Here is a 16,828-nt window from a genome sequence, read left to right as displayed (position 1 = left end):
TGTTCAGCAGGAGAGAGTGGAAGTGGAACCGGTCGGTGAAAAAAAAAAAAGGGGGAAGAAGCGACCAGGAGCTGAAACGTGGTGCAAAAACAGACAGACAATCCGGAGCTTTGTGAAGCTTCTTCAGTGCGTCTCTGTGCACCGGATCGAACCAGATTAGCGGCTCTTGTGTGTTGTTGTTGTGGTTTTATTTCTCTTTCAGCCGGAACTCGACAGCGGAATGAATGACCAAGACAAAGGTTGACGCCGCGTCCCTGACTCACTTCATCTCGGCTAAGGAAAAGAGCAAAATGGAAGCGGAAAGCGGCCATGAAACTGGCGACGGCGCGCAGGAGCAGGCGCTGAAGCAGCAGGAGAAGAAGAAGCCGCACCGCGCGCCATCACCCGCGAGACCTAAAGACGTGCCGGGCTGGTCCATCACCAAGATCCGGGGCGGGATCGGGACACCGAGCCTCAGTGTGAAACCGGGCGCGATCCATATCGGGAGCCGCGTGTCCAGGCGCAGCCCAGTCAGCGCGAAAGAAACAAAGGGTGAGAAGCCGGGGAAAGCACCGGGCAAACCCGCGCGGTGCGGACTCGGGCCGACAAAGAGCGGCGTGAAATCCAGCAAGGCCGCGCGGAGGAAAGACGCCGGTGTCGCGCCCGACCGCCTGAGCAAAGACTCGGGCAAACTCTCGCCCACAGACAGCAGCTCCGAGCTCTCCGACTGCGCCTCGGAGGAGAACAAGCTGTCCACCGACGCGCTCAGCAGCGACACGGAAAGCAGCAGCCGCGGCGGCGGAGCCGAGACCGAACCCATCAGCGCGCGCGGACTGAGTGACGGAGAGCGGCTCGGGCTGGGAGGAGACGCCGGGCAGGAGAGCGCTTCCCCGGGGGACGAGCGCTCCATCACCTCGCTCGATAGCCGGATGCCCGCGAGCACATCTTTGGCCTTCTCTGATCTGAACGAGGAGCTCACGGACGGCATGCATGAGGAATATCTCCGCGAAATCGAAGAGCTGAGGTCGGAGAATGACTATTTAAAGGTAAAACCATGTGCCAGGGGGCCTTTATTTACACTGAAGCTTTCTCTCTGTGTTAGGAAACGACTAGACTCTTTACGTTTATTCTTCTACTGGAAGCTGGAAAGGGTTTAAGAAGCCTTTATTTGGTCTCACACACACACACACACACACACACACACACACACACACACAGTGAGATTCATCCTCTGCATTTAACCCATCTGAAGCAGTGAACACATGCACACACACAGAGCAGTGGGCACAGCGCCCGGGGAGCAGTCAGGGGTTAAATACCTTGCTCAAGGGCACTTCCACCCCATGTTAACCTAAGAACCCGGGTTCTCCGGCGTAAACCCATGCAGACACGGGGAGAACATGCAAACTCCATACAGAAAGGCCCTCGCCGGCCGCTGGGCTCGAACCCGGACCTTCTTGCTGTGAGGCGACAGCGCTAACACTGTAGCACTGTGCAATGGACTGGTGTCCCATCCAGGAAATAGTGTTTCCAGTCTTCCTAAGAGAAGAAAAAAACCTTTATTTGTCACATGCACACTTCAAGCACAGTGAGATTCATCCTCTGCATTTAACCCATCTGAAGCAGTGAACACACACACACAGAGCAGTGGGCAGCCATACTACAGCGCCCGAGGAGCAGTCAGGGGTTAAATACCTTGCTCAAGGCCACTTCCGCCACATGTTAACCTAACTGCATATCTTTGGACCGTGGGGGAAACCGGAGCACCCGGAGGAAACCCACACTGATACGGGGAGAACATGCAAACTCCACACAGAAAGGCCCTCGCCGGCCACTGGGCTCGAACCCAGAACCTTCTTTTTTTTTTTTTTTAAAGATATTTTTTGAGCTTTTTTCACCTTTATTGGATAGGACAGTGTAGAGACAGGACAGGAAATGAGTGGGAGAGAGAGACAGGGAGGGATCGGGAAATGACCTCGGGTCGGAATCGAACCCAGGTCCCCGGATTTATGGTATGGCGCCTTAGCCACCTGAGCCACGACGCCCCCACCCAGAACCTTCTTGCTGTGAGGTGACAGTGCTAACCACTACACCACCGTGCCGCCCTGACATAAACACAGATATTTACACTATTTTCAGTGTAAACATGTTTACATATTTACGTTTGCATAATATGTATACATATTTACACTGAAAATAGATACATTGGCTTCATTCTACCGTATGGAAAGTTTCCATGTTTTGAAGCGCATCAACTTTAAAACAATTATTACCGAAAGTAAATAAACAGAAACAAGAACTTGTATTTGTTATGGGCTGTGGAAATGGTGGACACATTTGAATTAAATATATGTCTAAAAAGTGCTGTAAATGTGTAAAAAGTGAGTGTTTCTCTCTCATAAACGTCTTACTTTAGCCAGCTAACTCTCTACCACCAACCTCTCAAGCTCAAGCCTTTTCACCAAACACTGCAAACAAACCATGTCCATTTGTCTTATTAAACCCCTAATAACGTTTAATTACGAGTCTAACAGGCCAGAGAGTGTCACTTCTCATTTATGGCTGTAAATATAAATGACCCCTGTACTTCTGTAGTGTTTATTAGCCTCTACAATGCATTTTATAACCAATTAATGCTATTCTGTTTAGCCAAACCCTTATTCACATTGATACCAGTTAGATAGTTCATGTTAGCACTGGAGTAGTTCATGCACGCTTTGTTATGGTGAGTGTGTAGATGACAGAGTGGAGGATTAATGATGGTTCTCTAATTCATCTCCTCGCAGCAGTAAACACACTGACTGACCCACCATACCAAGTCCGAGTTGCATGTGAGCAGGCGTTAATGTAAAGCATGTTGCAGGCAATAAACATGTCTTTGTGCATCTGATGCTCTTTGTTCAACACAAGCAGGTCACTTTCTGTATTTGGTCATGGATAAACCTGCTGGTGTTGATCTTATAAGAAAGCTGATGTCTAATTAAGAAAAGGTCTGTGATTCGAACACTAAAAAAACAACAACAACTGACTGTAAACAACTGTATCATCTCATCTCATTATCTCTAGCTGCTTTATCCTGTTCTACAGGGTCGCAGGCAAGCTGGAGCCTATCCCAGCTGACTACGGGCGAAAGGCGGGGTACACCCTGGACGAGTCGCCAGGTCATCACAGGGCTGACACATAGACACAGACAACCATTCACACTCACATTCACACCTACGGTCAATTTAGAGTCGCCAGTTAACCTAACCTGCATGTCTTTGGACTGTGGGGGAAACCGGAGCACCCGGAGGAAACCCACATGGACACGGGGAGAACATGCAAACTCCACACAGAATGGCCCTCGCCGGCCATGGGGCTCGAACCCGGACCTTCTTGCTGTGAGGCGACAGTGCTAACCACTACACCACCGTGCCGCCACAACTGTATCATATTTACAGTAAAGTACTGTACTGTAATAAAATTAACAACTAGAAGGGCACTCTTCTAGAGTTCATACCTCTGCCAAGCCGCATATTATCAACACCATCCATCCATCCATCCATCCATTTTCTGCCACTTATCCGGGTCGCGGGGGTAGCAGCCTAAGCAGAGCAGCCCAGACTTCCCTCTCCCCGGCCACCTCCACTAGCTCTTCCGGGGAAATACCGAGGCGTTTCCAGGCCAGCTGAGAGATGTAATCTCTCCAGCGTGTCTTGGGTCTGCCCTGGGGTCTCCTCCCGGTGGGGCATGCCCAGAGAACCTCCCCTGGGAGGCTTCCAGGGGGCATCCTAACAAGGTGCCCGAACCACCTCAACTGACTCCTTTTGGTGTGGAGGAACAGCGGTTCTACTCAGAGTCTCTCCCGAATGACCAAGCTTCTCACCCTGTCTCTAAGGGAGAGCCCAGCCACCCTGCGGAGAAAACTCATTTCGACCGCTTGTATCCGCGATCTCATTCTTTCAGTCACTACCCACAGCTCATGACCATAGGTGAGGGTGGGAACATAGATGGACCAGTAAATTGAGAGCCTTGCCTTTTGGCTCAGCTCTCTCTTTACCACAACAGACCGGTTTAGTGTCCACATCACTGCTGACGCTGCCCCGATCCGTCTGTCCAACTCCAACTCCTGCTCCCCCCTACCCTCACTCATGCACAAAACCCCGAGATACTTAAACTCCTCCACTTGAGGTAGCAACTCCCCCCTGACTCGAAGTAGGCACTCCACCCGTTTCCGGCTGAGCGCCATGGCCACGGACTTGGAGGTGCTGATCCTTATCCCAGCTGCTTCACACTCGGTTGCAAACTGTCCCAGTGTATGCTGTATGTCACAGATAAGCCAACAGGACCACATCATCCGTAAAAAGCAGACGCGATCCTGATGCCACCAAACCAGACACCCTCTGCCCCTTGGCTGTGCCTAGAAATTCTGTCCATAAAAGTTATGAACAGAATCGGTGACAAAGGGCCGATCAACACCAAAATGAAATAACTTGAACCGAGGATAATACTAAAGCTCTACACCAAATTTCATCAAAATCCGTTCAATACTTTTTGAGTTATGTTGGGAACAGACAAAAAAATCCTGGATCCACACTATACATATCCGGATTTGCATCAAAATCTAATCAGTTGTTCTTTCGCCCATGGCCCACCTTTTCTCAAAATTTCATCAAAACCAGTTCACTACTTTGCGAGTTACGTTGGGAACAGACAAACAAATGGATATGCAAACATAACTTCCTCCAACACAGTTGGCGGAAGTAAAAACATTTGATGGATGCTTTTTAAGATAGTGGCTTACAACTGATGCTTAAGGGTTTTGCTCAAGACCAGAGCAGGTTGATGATGCTGGGATTTGAACAGGGGCGCAGATACGTTTTTTGAACTGGGGGGGACAAAGCTGCCAGCAAACCAACCCCACCCCCAACATGTGTTGTCAACATGTGTTGACTTTCTAACTATGCCTGTGTGTTGCGTGAGCGGCAGTCAGTCAACAACTCTTCGCAAAGTTTCCTTATGAAACAATATGCTCGCTGAAATTATGGCAGGGAACGCCAGATTAAACATTAAAACTGCCTTCTGAGCACTGTATCTACAGGCTACCACCGAAAGAAGGAGGCTACCAGAAAGGCATCTCTACTCCGTACGATTTTACTTTCACTACGACATTACTTTGAACAGACTATCAAAAAATTGCAAGGTGATATGATAAAGTAAGGCACAGTTTACTTACAGTCGTTGTTTTTTGAAAAAACGATGCAATCGTTTTCTGCCTTTTCGGTTTGGCACCCTTCATCATGCCGTGTTGGGGTCCTGAACTAGGAGCTGTCCCCGATATGCCTGTCAAACTTGTTGTGGGTAACCATAGCAACCAAGCTCGAGCTCGCAACCTGTGCAGTCTGCGCAGCTCAACCAACCGAATATCAGTCTTTGTTTTGTTTTATGTGAGTTGTTGCAACTATGTATGTACTGCTGTGCACCTCAATAAACCGAATGGTAATTAGTCTTTTTGATTTTTCCGTGAGGTTTGCCTTGTGCAAAGAAAGACAGCATAGATGTTTTTTCCTCCCTATAAGTGGGGGGGACCGAACGAGGTGAATTTAAATCTGGGTGGGACGAATCCCACCCGTCCCACCCTCTATCTGCGCCCGTGGATTTGAATACATAACCTTCTAAACTGCAACTCAAAAGCTTAACCACTGAGACACCACAACTAACTAACTAACTAACTAACTAACTAACTAACTAACTAACTAACTAACACAATTAGCTTGCAAGCTGTTGTGTTTGGGTTTTTGAGCTAGACCCTTCACTTTCAACTCTGTTGTATCCTGCATCATTTGTCAGCCGGTATTTTAAAAAACATCAGCCAAATGAGCAAATATACTGGATTGTGTGTTACTTTATACCGTACAAGATATTTCAATACTTTACTGTAAACTTCACATAGTTCACAAAGACATTCTACAGTGTACGCATCATTAAGCTTCTTTTGTTGGATCTTGGTTTATGAAGTATGATTTATTATTATACATACAGGACACTTTTTTGATGGAATAAAAACATGTGTTCTATCCCCTTCTAGCAAGTTTCATTCATTTAGTTTGACAGCACGCAGTATTGTTAGCATATCGCTTATCCTACGTGTATTACTTAATTATTATTTAAATAAATAAATTCACTGGTGCTTTAAAGCCCATTTTGATCCTTCGTCAGTTAAACAGAATAATATGTGCAGTCTCTACACATTCCTTATTATGAGTGTGAGTACAGTGGTGCTTGAAAGTTTGTGAACCCTTTAGAATTTTCTATATTTCTGCATAAATATGACCTAAAACATCATCAGATTTTCACACAAGTCCTAAAAGTAGATAAAGAGAACCCAGTTAAACAAATGAGACAAAAATATTATACTTGGTCATTTACTTATTGAGGAAAATGATCCAATATTACATATCTTTGAGTGGCAAAGTATGTGAACCTCTAGGATTAGCGGTTAGTTTGAAGGTGAAATTAGAGTCAGGTGTTTTTAATCAGTGGGATGACAATCAGGTGTGAGTGGGCACCCTGTTTTATTTAAAGAACAGGGATCTATCAAAGTCTGATCTTCACAACACATGTTTGTGGAAGTGTATCATGGCACGAACAAAGGAGATTTCTGAGGACCTCAGAAAAAGCGTTGTTGATGCTCATCAGGCTGGAAAAGGTTACAAAACCATCTCTAAAGAGTTTGGACTCCACCAATCCACAGTCAGACAGATTGTGTACAAATGGAGGAAATTCAAGACCATTGTTACCCTCGCCAGGAGTGGTCGACCAACAAAGATCACTCCAAGAGCAAGGCGTGTAATAGTCGTCGAGGTCACAAAGGACCCCAGGGTAACTTCTAAGCAACTGAAGGCCTCTCTCACATTGGCTAATGTTCATGAGCCCACCATCAGGATAACACTGAACAACAATGGTGTTCATGGCAGGGTTGCAAGTAGAAAGCCACTGCTCTCCCAAAAGAACATTGTTGCTTCTGTGCAGTTTGATAAAGATCACGTGGACAAACCAGAAGGCTGTTGGAAAAATGTTTTGTGGACGGATGAGACCAAAATAGAACTTTTTGGTTGAAATGAGAAGCGTTATGTTTAGAGAAAGGAAAACACTGCATTCTAGCATAAGAACCTTATCCCTCTGTGAAACATGGTGGTGGTAGTATCATGGTTTGGGCCTGTTTTGCTGCATCTGGGCCAGGACGGCTTGCCATCATTGATGGAACAATGAATTCTGAATTATACCAGTGAATTCTAAAGGAAAATGTCAGGACATCTGTCCATGAACTGAATCTCAAGAGAAGGTGGGTCATGCAGCAAGACAACGACCAAAGCACACAAGTCGTTCTACCAAAGAATGGTTAAAGAAGAATAAAGTTCATGTTTTGGAATGGCCAAGTCAAAGTCCTGACCTTAATCCAATCGAAATGTTGTGGAAGGACCTGAAGCGAGCAGTTCATGTGAGGAAACCCACCAACATTCCAGAGTTGAAGCTGTTCTGTATGGAGGAATGGGCTAAAATTCCTCCAAGCCGGTGTGCAGGACTGATCAACAGTTACCGGAAACGTTTAGTTGCAGTTATTGCTGCACAAGGGGGTCACACCAGATACTGAAAGCAAAGGTTCACATACTTTTGCCGCTCCTAGATATGTAATATTGGATCATTTTCCTCAATAAATAAATGACCAAGTATAATATTTTTCCCTCATTTGTTTAACTGGGTTCTCTTTGTCTACTTTTAGGACTTGTGTGAAAATCTGATGTTGTTTTAGGTCATATTTATGCAGAAATATAGAAAATTCTAAAGGGTTCACAAACTTTCAAGCACCACTGTATATTAGCTGGGCCCTTTGTTTATACTGTAAGCACATGGATCACATTACCCATGCTGCAATGCGAGCCTGCGTTCACATAAAACCTGTATGTTATCCAGTAACATGTACATTTACTCACCGTGCACTATTATTTGTCCACTTCTCTTAGCAGCCCTTTTCTTGACTTGTTCAGGTTGTTGATGTTTCCTAAACATTGCGTAGTTTCCTAAAGCAGGAGTGGGAAGGAAATAAATTAACACTAAATGGGCACAAATACTAGTCTTGATTGGTTTACATGTCTTGCTCTTAATGAACTGAGATGGGACTGACTCAGGCCATTTGATTGTTCATGGAACAATGGGTCAAAATAACAGCACTTAGATGCATCATTTATCCTGTCTTATTTCAGCAGCTATTAGAGTATAGAATAACAGCATAGGACAATACCTTATAACAGGTTGAAGGCTTTAACATCTCATCTCATCTCATTATCTGTAGCCGCTTTATCCTGTCCTACAGGGTCGCAGGCAAGCTGGAGCCTATCCCAGCTGACTACGGGTGAAAGGCGGGGTACACCCTGGACAAGTCGCCAGGTCATCACAGGGCTGACACATAGACACAGACAACCATTCACACTCACATTCACACCTACGGTCAATTTAGAGTCACCAGTTAACCTAACCTGCATGTCTTTGGACTGTGGGGGAAACCGGAGCACCCGGAGGAAACCCACGCGAACATGGGGAGAACATGCAAACTCCGCACAGAAAGGCCCTCACCAGCCATGGGGCTCGAACCCGGACCTTCTTGCTGTGAGGTGGTGTTAGTGCGCTAACCACTACACCACCGTGCCGCCCAGGCTTTAACATAGATATAAAAATAACTCGAAAACAAAAAGACACCTGGATTTTGAAACGATAATCAGGTTATGTGATATAATAAATAAGAAGGAATTGCATATTAAATTTCACATCATTCTTGTTCAGTGGGCATTGTTGCAATGCAACTCCACGGCTCGAAATTCGCGGTGGTCCGGTCGCCCGAGGCGACTTAATTTGTCATTTGGCGGGTGATTCCTGTCACTAGCCAGCCTGGCTGGCTAGTTGAAAATAAAAAATACATATGAAGCGAAGATTCAGACACACTGTCAACTAAAGCCGCCACATATTAAGTGCGTGCCGTGTCTGTGTTAATCGATGCGTTTATCGGCAGGATGGAAAATACCGAAGAATTCTGACTCATATTGTGTACGAGTCAGGCTGTCGTTTTTTTCACTACTGCGCATGCATATAACGCATCTCGTTGAATATCGCGGTAATCACGTTATCAAATTCAATAGATGTGGCCACATTATCGCCCATTTAAATGCGTGTTTTTGTTGTTGTTTACATCTACATCTGCCAAAGCTACGTTGCGATGTGGAATTTTCTGAAAGGTGTACAGAAACCGCCAGAGACGGGGGCAAAGCGACCTCGGTCTGAAGAGGAGAAAAAGGCCGCCGATAAAGCGTGCGAGAAGGAGAAACGACAAAGGACTTATAAGCAAACGTGGGAGCAGCGTAGGCCTTGGCTGCGATATACGATCTTTATGGAATAATTAATTTTTTTCAAGTTGATTCCTAGTCAATATGAAGCTCCTAATGCTTTCTCTCTCAAACATGGTTAAATACAGAAAGCATGTTGGACATATTTTGGGTGCTGTAGTCATGATAGTAAGTATATTTGTTTTCAATACTCTTACACCAAGTTGCCAAGTTTTCCAATATATTATTATTTGTTGATATTATATTTTGGTGCTCTGTGTTGTTCTCATTTACGTATTTAACAACAGTATCAGAATACTCGGGTCTTGAAATAAATGCACATTAGTCATGAACAATGGTAACTACTCTCTTTTGCGTTATTTTTGACAGAAGTAAAATTCATACATGAACAAATTTTGGCTAGCTGATTTTCTGTTTGGCGAGTTACTTTGGAAGGTCACTAGTCCGGCTAGCTGGTGAAAAAATATATGAATTTCTAGGCCTGCAACTCGACAAGTGCATAGGTTATATATTTAGAATAAAAAATGCGATTGTTGACTGCCTTGTGCAGACCTGCAGTTAATCAAATAGTGTGTGTGTGTGTGTGTCAGGACGAGGTTGAGGAGCTGCGCTCAGAGATGCTAGAGATGAGGGACATGTACATGGAGGAGGATGTGTACCAGCTCCAGGAACTCAGGCAGCAGCTGGAGCAGGCCAACAAGACATGTCGCATCCTGCAGTACCGACTACGCAAGGCCGAGAGACGCAGCCTGCGCGTGGCTCAAACCGGCCAGGTGGACGGCGAGCTCATCCGTACCTTGGAGCAAGATGTTAAGGTGAAAAACAATGGTGCCTCAGTATGTTTGTCTGTTTGTAGAGATTCTTTCTGTGGTGTGGCCAGTGAGCATGTGGAGATTTTCAGTTATTTTTACATTACGAGAAAAAACATAAACCCCCCCCCCCCCCCCCCCCAATCATGGATTATGACAGTATCACGGTCCTGGCATTAAATTGATTAAATACAGATTTGCCTTGAACTGAAAATAAACTTTGATTAGCATTGTATTTGGAAATGTAATCAATGTAATAACACGCTGTACATGTTAGTGAACTAAAATGATTGCCTTTGCTGAGAAAGATATACGCAATGCTTTTATTATCATCCCTCCAAATCTTAGGAATGTGCAAACATTGACCAAAAAAAACCCCAAAACATGCAGCCTTCTCCTTCATGCAGTGTTGTGTTACTGCTGATGTTTTACATTGACTGCAGTTACAGTATTGTGTGTGTGTGTGTGTGTGTGTGTGTGTGCGCGCAGAACATCACTGTTTACACCACAGTGATACGGAATTCTCAAATTTGATTGGTTCAGAGATGTTGATTAACTTTAGTAGTGCTGGCTGGTATTCAAACCAGAGGTTTATATTAAAGGGGAACTGAAGGCAAATTTTTTATCATCAAAATTCTACTTCTCATTTTATTAAATGTCGGAATGCATTTCTGATGGCTATTCTGTCACTGCTATAGCATGTTATGAGTGTTTGAAATATGCTCTGTAATATATCAGTCCATATGTCAAAGCAATGGCCATAAATGAGATTCGTTGAGACCTGTGCGAGACTTCGTAGGACGGAAGTAAAACGTACAGCGGAAATCAAAACGACCAACATCTGCCAACGTCGTCAAAAGACGCGCGCGCCCTCTTTCGAATGCTGATGTGATCAAGCCGGAAGTTTTGTTTGTTTTGATAGCAATCAGGAAAGTTTGAAAAAAGTAGGCAGTAATCGTCGTTTAAACTCGTTTTTGTGCATTGTTTCATTTGGAAAACAGTTTTCAAAATCGCGACACTGACACCTGGCTGACACGTCACGTTTCGAAGTCTCACACAAGTCTTGTGAAGATCGCGCGGATAAACGACGCCTGTCGTGGACCAAACGAACTAAATCCAACATGGCTAAAAACCGAATAGGCCGATAAGGATAATATGTAATTGCCAGTACGAGTCACGATATAAGGTCACTAAAACCGAAAATGTAAGTGAATAACACATTAATTAAGAAATAAAGCAAGTTTAAAAGTGACTTCAGTTCTCTTTTAATGTGCTCATTCTAATACATTATCATTACTGTAGTAGCAGCTACTTCACAGAGACTTGTATGTGCCACATAACTTAATGCTAATAACAGTACAAATTAAAACCCCAACATGTCGTTATTTAACAAAGAATAATGGTCATTAATTCCGCTATGGGAGAGTCTTCAGGTCTGTGACAGAGGATGTTCATGGCAAGCTGAGGTTTTTTTTTTTGTTGTTGTTATTATTTCCAAGTAAGGAAAAAGAAAGGCTGATGAGAGAATGCTGTAACATACAGTGGTGCTTGAAAGTTTGTGAACCCTTTACTATTTTCTATATTTCTGCATAAATATGACCTAAAACATCATCAGATTTTCACACAAGTCCTAAAAGTAGATAAAGAGAACCCAGTTAAACAAATGAGACAAAAATATTGTCCTTGCTCATTTATTTATTGAGGAAAATGATCCAATATTACATATCTGTGAGTGGCAAAAGTATGTGAACCTCTAGGATTAGCAGTTAGTTTGAAGGTGAAATTAGAGTCAGGTGTTTTCAATCAATGGGATGACAATCAGGTGTGAGTGGGCACCCTGTTTTATTTAAAGAACAGGGATCTATCAAAGTCTGATCTTCACAACACATGTTTGTGGAAGTGTATCATGGCACGAACAAAGGAGATTTCTGAGGACCTCAGAAAAAGCGTTGTTGATGCTCATCAGGCTGGAAAAGGTTACAAAACCATCTCTAAAGAGTTTGGACTCCACCAATCCACAGTCAGACAGATTGTGTACAAATGGAGGAAATTCAAGACCATTGTTACCCTCCCCAGGAGTGGTCGACCAACAAATATCGACCAAGAGCAAGGCGTGTAATAGTCGGCGAGGTCACAAAGCACCCCAGGGTAACTTCTAAGCAACTGAAGGCCTCTCTCACATTGGCTAATGTTAATGTTCATGAGTCCACCATCAGGAGAACACTGAACAACAATGGTGTGCATGGCAGGGTTGCAAGGAGAAAGCCACTGCTCTCCAAAAAGAACATTGCTGCTCGTCTGCAGTTTGCTAAAGATCACGTAGACTAGTCAGAAGGCTATTGGAAAAATGTTTTGTGGATGGATGAAACCAAAATAGAACTTTTTGGTTTAAATGAGAAGCGTTATGTTTGGAGAAAGGAAAACACTGCATTCCAGCATAAGAACCTTATCCCATCTGTGAAACATGGCGGTGTTAGTATCATGGTTTGGGCCTGTTTTGCTGCATCTGGGCCAGGACGGCTTGCCGTCATTGATGGAACAATGAATTCTGAATTATACCAGTGAATTCTAAAGGAAAATGTCAGGACATCTGTCCATGAACTGAATCTCAAGAGAAGGTGGGTCATGCAGCAAGACAACGACCCTAAGCACACAAGTCGTTCTACCAAAGAATGGTTAGAGAAGAATAAAGTTAATGTTTTGGAATGGCCAAGTCAAAGTCCTGACCTTAATCCAATCGAAATGTTGTGGAAGGACCTGAAGCGAGCAATTCATGTGAGGAAACCCACCAACATCCCAGAGTTGAAGCTGTTCTGTACGGGGGAATGGGCTAAAATTCCTCCAAGCCGGTGTGCAGGACTGATCAACAGTTACCGCAAACATTTAATCGCAGTTATTGCTGCACAAGGGGGTCACACCAGATACTGAAAGCAAAGGTTCACATACTTTTGCCACCCACAGATATGTAATATTGGATCATTTTCCTCAATAAATAAATGACCAAGTCTAATATTTGTGTCTCATTTGTTTAACTGGGTTCTCTTTATCCACTTTTGGGACTTGTGTGAAAATCTGATGATGTTTTAGGTCATATTTATGCAGAAATATAGAAAATTCTAAAGGGTTCACAAACTTTCAAGCACCACTGTATAATATCAGCTAAAAGTTTGGACACGCCTTCTAATTCGGTGTTTTTTCTTTATTGTTTCTGAATTAAAAGACACTTTATGGTTTAAAGTAATGATGGATGTCGTTTCTGTTTACTTAGTTGAGCGGTTCTTGACATAATATGGATTACTACAGTTGCGGAATAGGGCTATTTACTGTGTTTTAAAAAAAATTATTTACTATTTACTGTTTGATCTCAAACACATTAAGAAGGCAAGAAATTGCACGAATTAACTTTTCACGAGGCACATCTGTTAATTGAAAAGCATTCCAGGTGACGACCTCATGAAGCTGGTTAAGATAATGCTAACAGTGTGTAAAGTGTCATCAAGGTAAACACTGGCTACTTTGGAGAATCTAAAATATGACACATATTTTGTTTTTACATTACATGGCATTTAGCAGACGCTCTTATCCAGAGCGACATACAACGTAACACTCTTTTGTTTCCCGCATAATTCCGTATATGTTCCATATGAAATATGCTCTGTAATATATCAGTCCATATGCCAAAGCAATGGCCATAAACAAGATTCGCTGAGACCTGTGCGAGACATCGTAGGACGGAAGTAAAACGTACAGCGGAAATCAAAGTCACCAACATCTGCCAACGTTGTCAAAAGACACGCGCGCCCTCTTTTGAATGCTGACGTAATCAAGCCGGAAGTTTTCCCTGTGTCCGAAATCGCTCCCTACTCACTATATAGGGCACTATATAGCGGGGACACCATTTTGTAGTGCTGTCCGAAACCTTAGTGAGGATTATGTCAGAAATGCGCTCAGTATAATATGTATTTATCACAAAAATACACGCATGTATTTATTATTTTGAAAACCCACCAGCCGCCTGATCTGGCACGTTTTAATTGTGCGACAGTAATGACGTAAATACCAGCACGACAGACTAGTCCTTATCCTGTCGTCTTTCCAACTCTTCTCTACTCCACGTTGGTTCGAAGTCGTATGGAATAACCTCCATGTCATGTACGTGAGGGAGGCGGATGTATGTGCAGAAGTGTACAGTTTAATAAAGTGCGGATTATATATACAGTGAGACAATATATACACGGGCAAACAATCCAAAACGGCGGGCTAGATCAAAAACGAGAATACAGGCAAAAGGGTCGGTCGAGGCGCAAACAGCACATCAGAGGCTAAGCGAGGTCAAGAATGAGAAAAAGGTAACAAGGATCGTGAAACAGGAAATCAAGACAACGGGTAGAAAGGCTCGGTAATGCGTACATGCGTATCGTAATACTTCGCGATGCATCAGCACAGTCCTTAAATAAGCAAACACATAGTTCCTTAATTGAGCTCAGGTGCGCCTTGTTCACGGCGTGCACATAGCCCAAGGCGCGCCTTCAGGTGCACGTACGACAGCGCGCAGGACTGACACTCTATCACCGATGAAGCTGACAAATCTCGAAATTAATCTCAATCGGAATGATACGGCGATCTGGCCGCTGTGTAAACAGTTTTCAAAATGGCGGCGCTGACACTTCACGTTTGAAGTCTCGCACAAGTCTCGTGAAGATCGCGCGGATAAGCGACGCCTGCCGTGGACCAAACGAACTACATTCAACATGGCTAAAAACCGAAAAGGCCGATAAGTATAATATAATTAAAAAAAAAAAAAAGCAACTATAATTCCTCTTCCAAAAAAGCCATGCCCACAGGTTAATAATGATTTTAGACCTGTGGCGTTAACATCAGTGGTTATGAAATCATTCGAATGCATTATGACAGGGATCCTACATAAATAGGTTCAACATCTTCTCGACCCCTACCAGTTTGCCTATAGACCCTTTTCACTCACGTGACCTTCGTAAACGCGACCGCTATTTTGGACATGAAGAAATAACGGTTTATGGCACAGACCCTTTCGGTTCTCGCTCATCTAGCTGCTACAATGACTGCTTAGACTGCAACAATAATACCTAACACACATTTAAGTATCCGTCGTAAAGACGTGAAACTCGTCGAGTGACGAGTGTGTTCATTGATAAGCTAACACAATCTAAAAGTAGACATACCATCACACTGCCCTGGCGCTGGGTACAGTTTACCTTCTATGGTTTGTGCACTCACTATTTGCTATTACTTTCTCCAACCCAGTGTTTGAACTATGCCGATATTTTCGGGGGGTCCCTTTTTTTCCCTTGGGGGTGTGCTTGCGCTTGCGCTTGTCTCAGAGCGCGGATCTCCAAACATATGAGAAGCCTATCTTACGCACATATCACGCGGACTCCACACCTCCACACATGCATTGCGTCTGAAGTCATAACTCATCAGGGGAAATCGTGTCCGCATTGGCATGTTCAAAAAACAACCTCGCGTCAACAATGATACCACACGCAAGAAAAAAAAACAGTCAGGCTACTCAACACATCTGATCCACAGCAGCACCAAAGCATCACTGGAAATCATGTCAACAACCAATCTTCCATTTCAACACGCGTCAACAAACAAATGGCACCACAAACATGAACGAATCGGTCAGGCTACCGATTCCAAACCCACAGCAGACGAATAATTAAATGCATCTTACCTTAAAGCAGAATCGACCACAAAGGAAGTCTGTTGGCACACTTCCTTTCTACTAGTTTGTGTCCCCAACCTGGCAGCAGCAGTCATTATCATATCGGTTTATTTTATCTTTGATGTAAACACAACACTTCGGATATGCAAATGCTTCCCGTTACACACGATTGCTATGTCAATAAACATCATTTTGCCAATATTTTAGAGACCATCCATCTTCTCCGTCGGTCAGCATCTGTCGGGATCCGATAAAATGATAAATCTTGCCTTGTGTGTTGATGGTTACTACATCCAGGTGCACAACAATATAATGGCATGATGGAAGTCTTGCTGAAAGTAAAAACTTTCTTTGATGGCTATATTCCTTTCGATGCTTCGCCGTCGTTCCTCGTTGTTGGCTGTGGTAGACTACTGGTAGTTCATGTCCAAAATGGCGGCCGCGTTTGTCGTGACGTCACGTGGGAAGGGTCTATAGAGATGGCAGAAGTACTGATGACGCCTTAAGCACAACATCACACCTCATTTTGAAGCATTTAGAGAACTCAAAGGCATATGCCAGGTTGCTCTAAATGGATTTTAGTTCGGCGTTTAATACTATACTGCCACAAACTTTATTAGAGAAGCTAAAAAATCTGGAGGTAAACCCTTATATAATCAGATGGTATCAGGCGTTTCTTACAGATAGAACACAACAAGTTAAGGTTAATTCTACATTTTCTCACATTCTAACTATTAACACTGGAGTTCCTCAAGGCTGCGTAAGTTCCCCTCTTCTTTTTACACTCTGTACAAATGAATGTAGATGTCACTATACAAATAACTATATCATTAAATTTTCAGATGACACAGCCATTTTGAGTTTATTAACATCTGACTCACTGGACATGAGCTCCTACCAATCAGAGGTAGACTTTATGGTGCAGTGGTGTGGGAGTAACAATCTAGTATTAAATA

At 43.7% G+C, this 16,828-nt stretch overlaps 1 protein-coding gene across 3 annotated transcripts in view; it reads left to right on the top strand.

The window, feature by feature from the left end:
• Positions 1-16,828, top strand: part of mtcl2 (microtubule crosslinking factor 2) — a 137,785-nt gene continuing 120,957 nt past the window's right edge. For all 3 annotated transcript variants that reach the window (XM_060937930.1, XM_060937929.1, XM_060937928.1), the window contains exons 1-2: positions 1-1,025; positions 9,947-10,171. In XM_060937930.1, the coding sequence (XP_060793913.1) occupies positions 225-1,025; positions 9,947-10,171 (1,026 nt within the window). In that variant the 5' untranslated portion in view covers positions 1-224. The remainder of the gene's footprint in view (positions 1,026-9,946; positions 10,172-16,828) is intronic.

The sequence above is a fragment of the Neoarius graeffei genome, chromosome 13 (assembly GCF_027579695.1).
Source record: "Neoarius graeffei isolate fNeoGra1 chromosome 13, fNeoGra1.pri, whole genome shotgun sequence".
Taxonomy (NCBI): Eukaryota; Metazoa; Chordata; class Actinopteri; order Siluriformes; family Ariidae; genus Neoarius; species Neoarius graeffei.
Note: the sequence above shows the minus strand (reverse complement) of the source record. Positions and strands in the feature narration are given on the sequence as shown.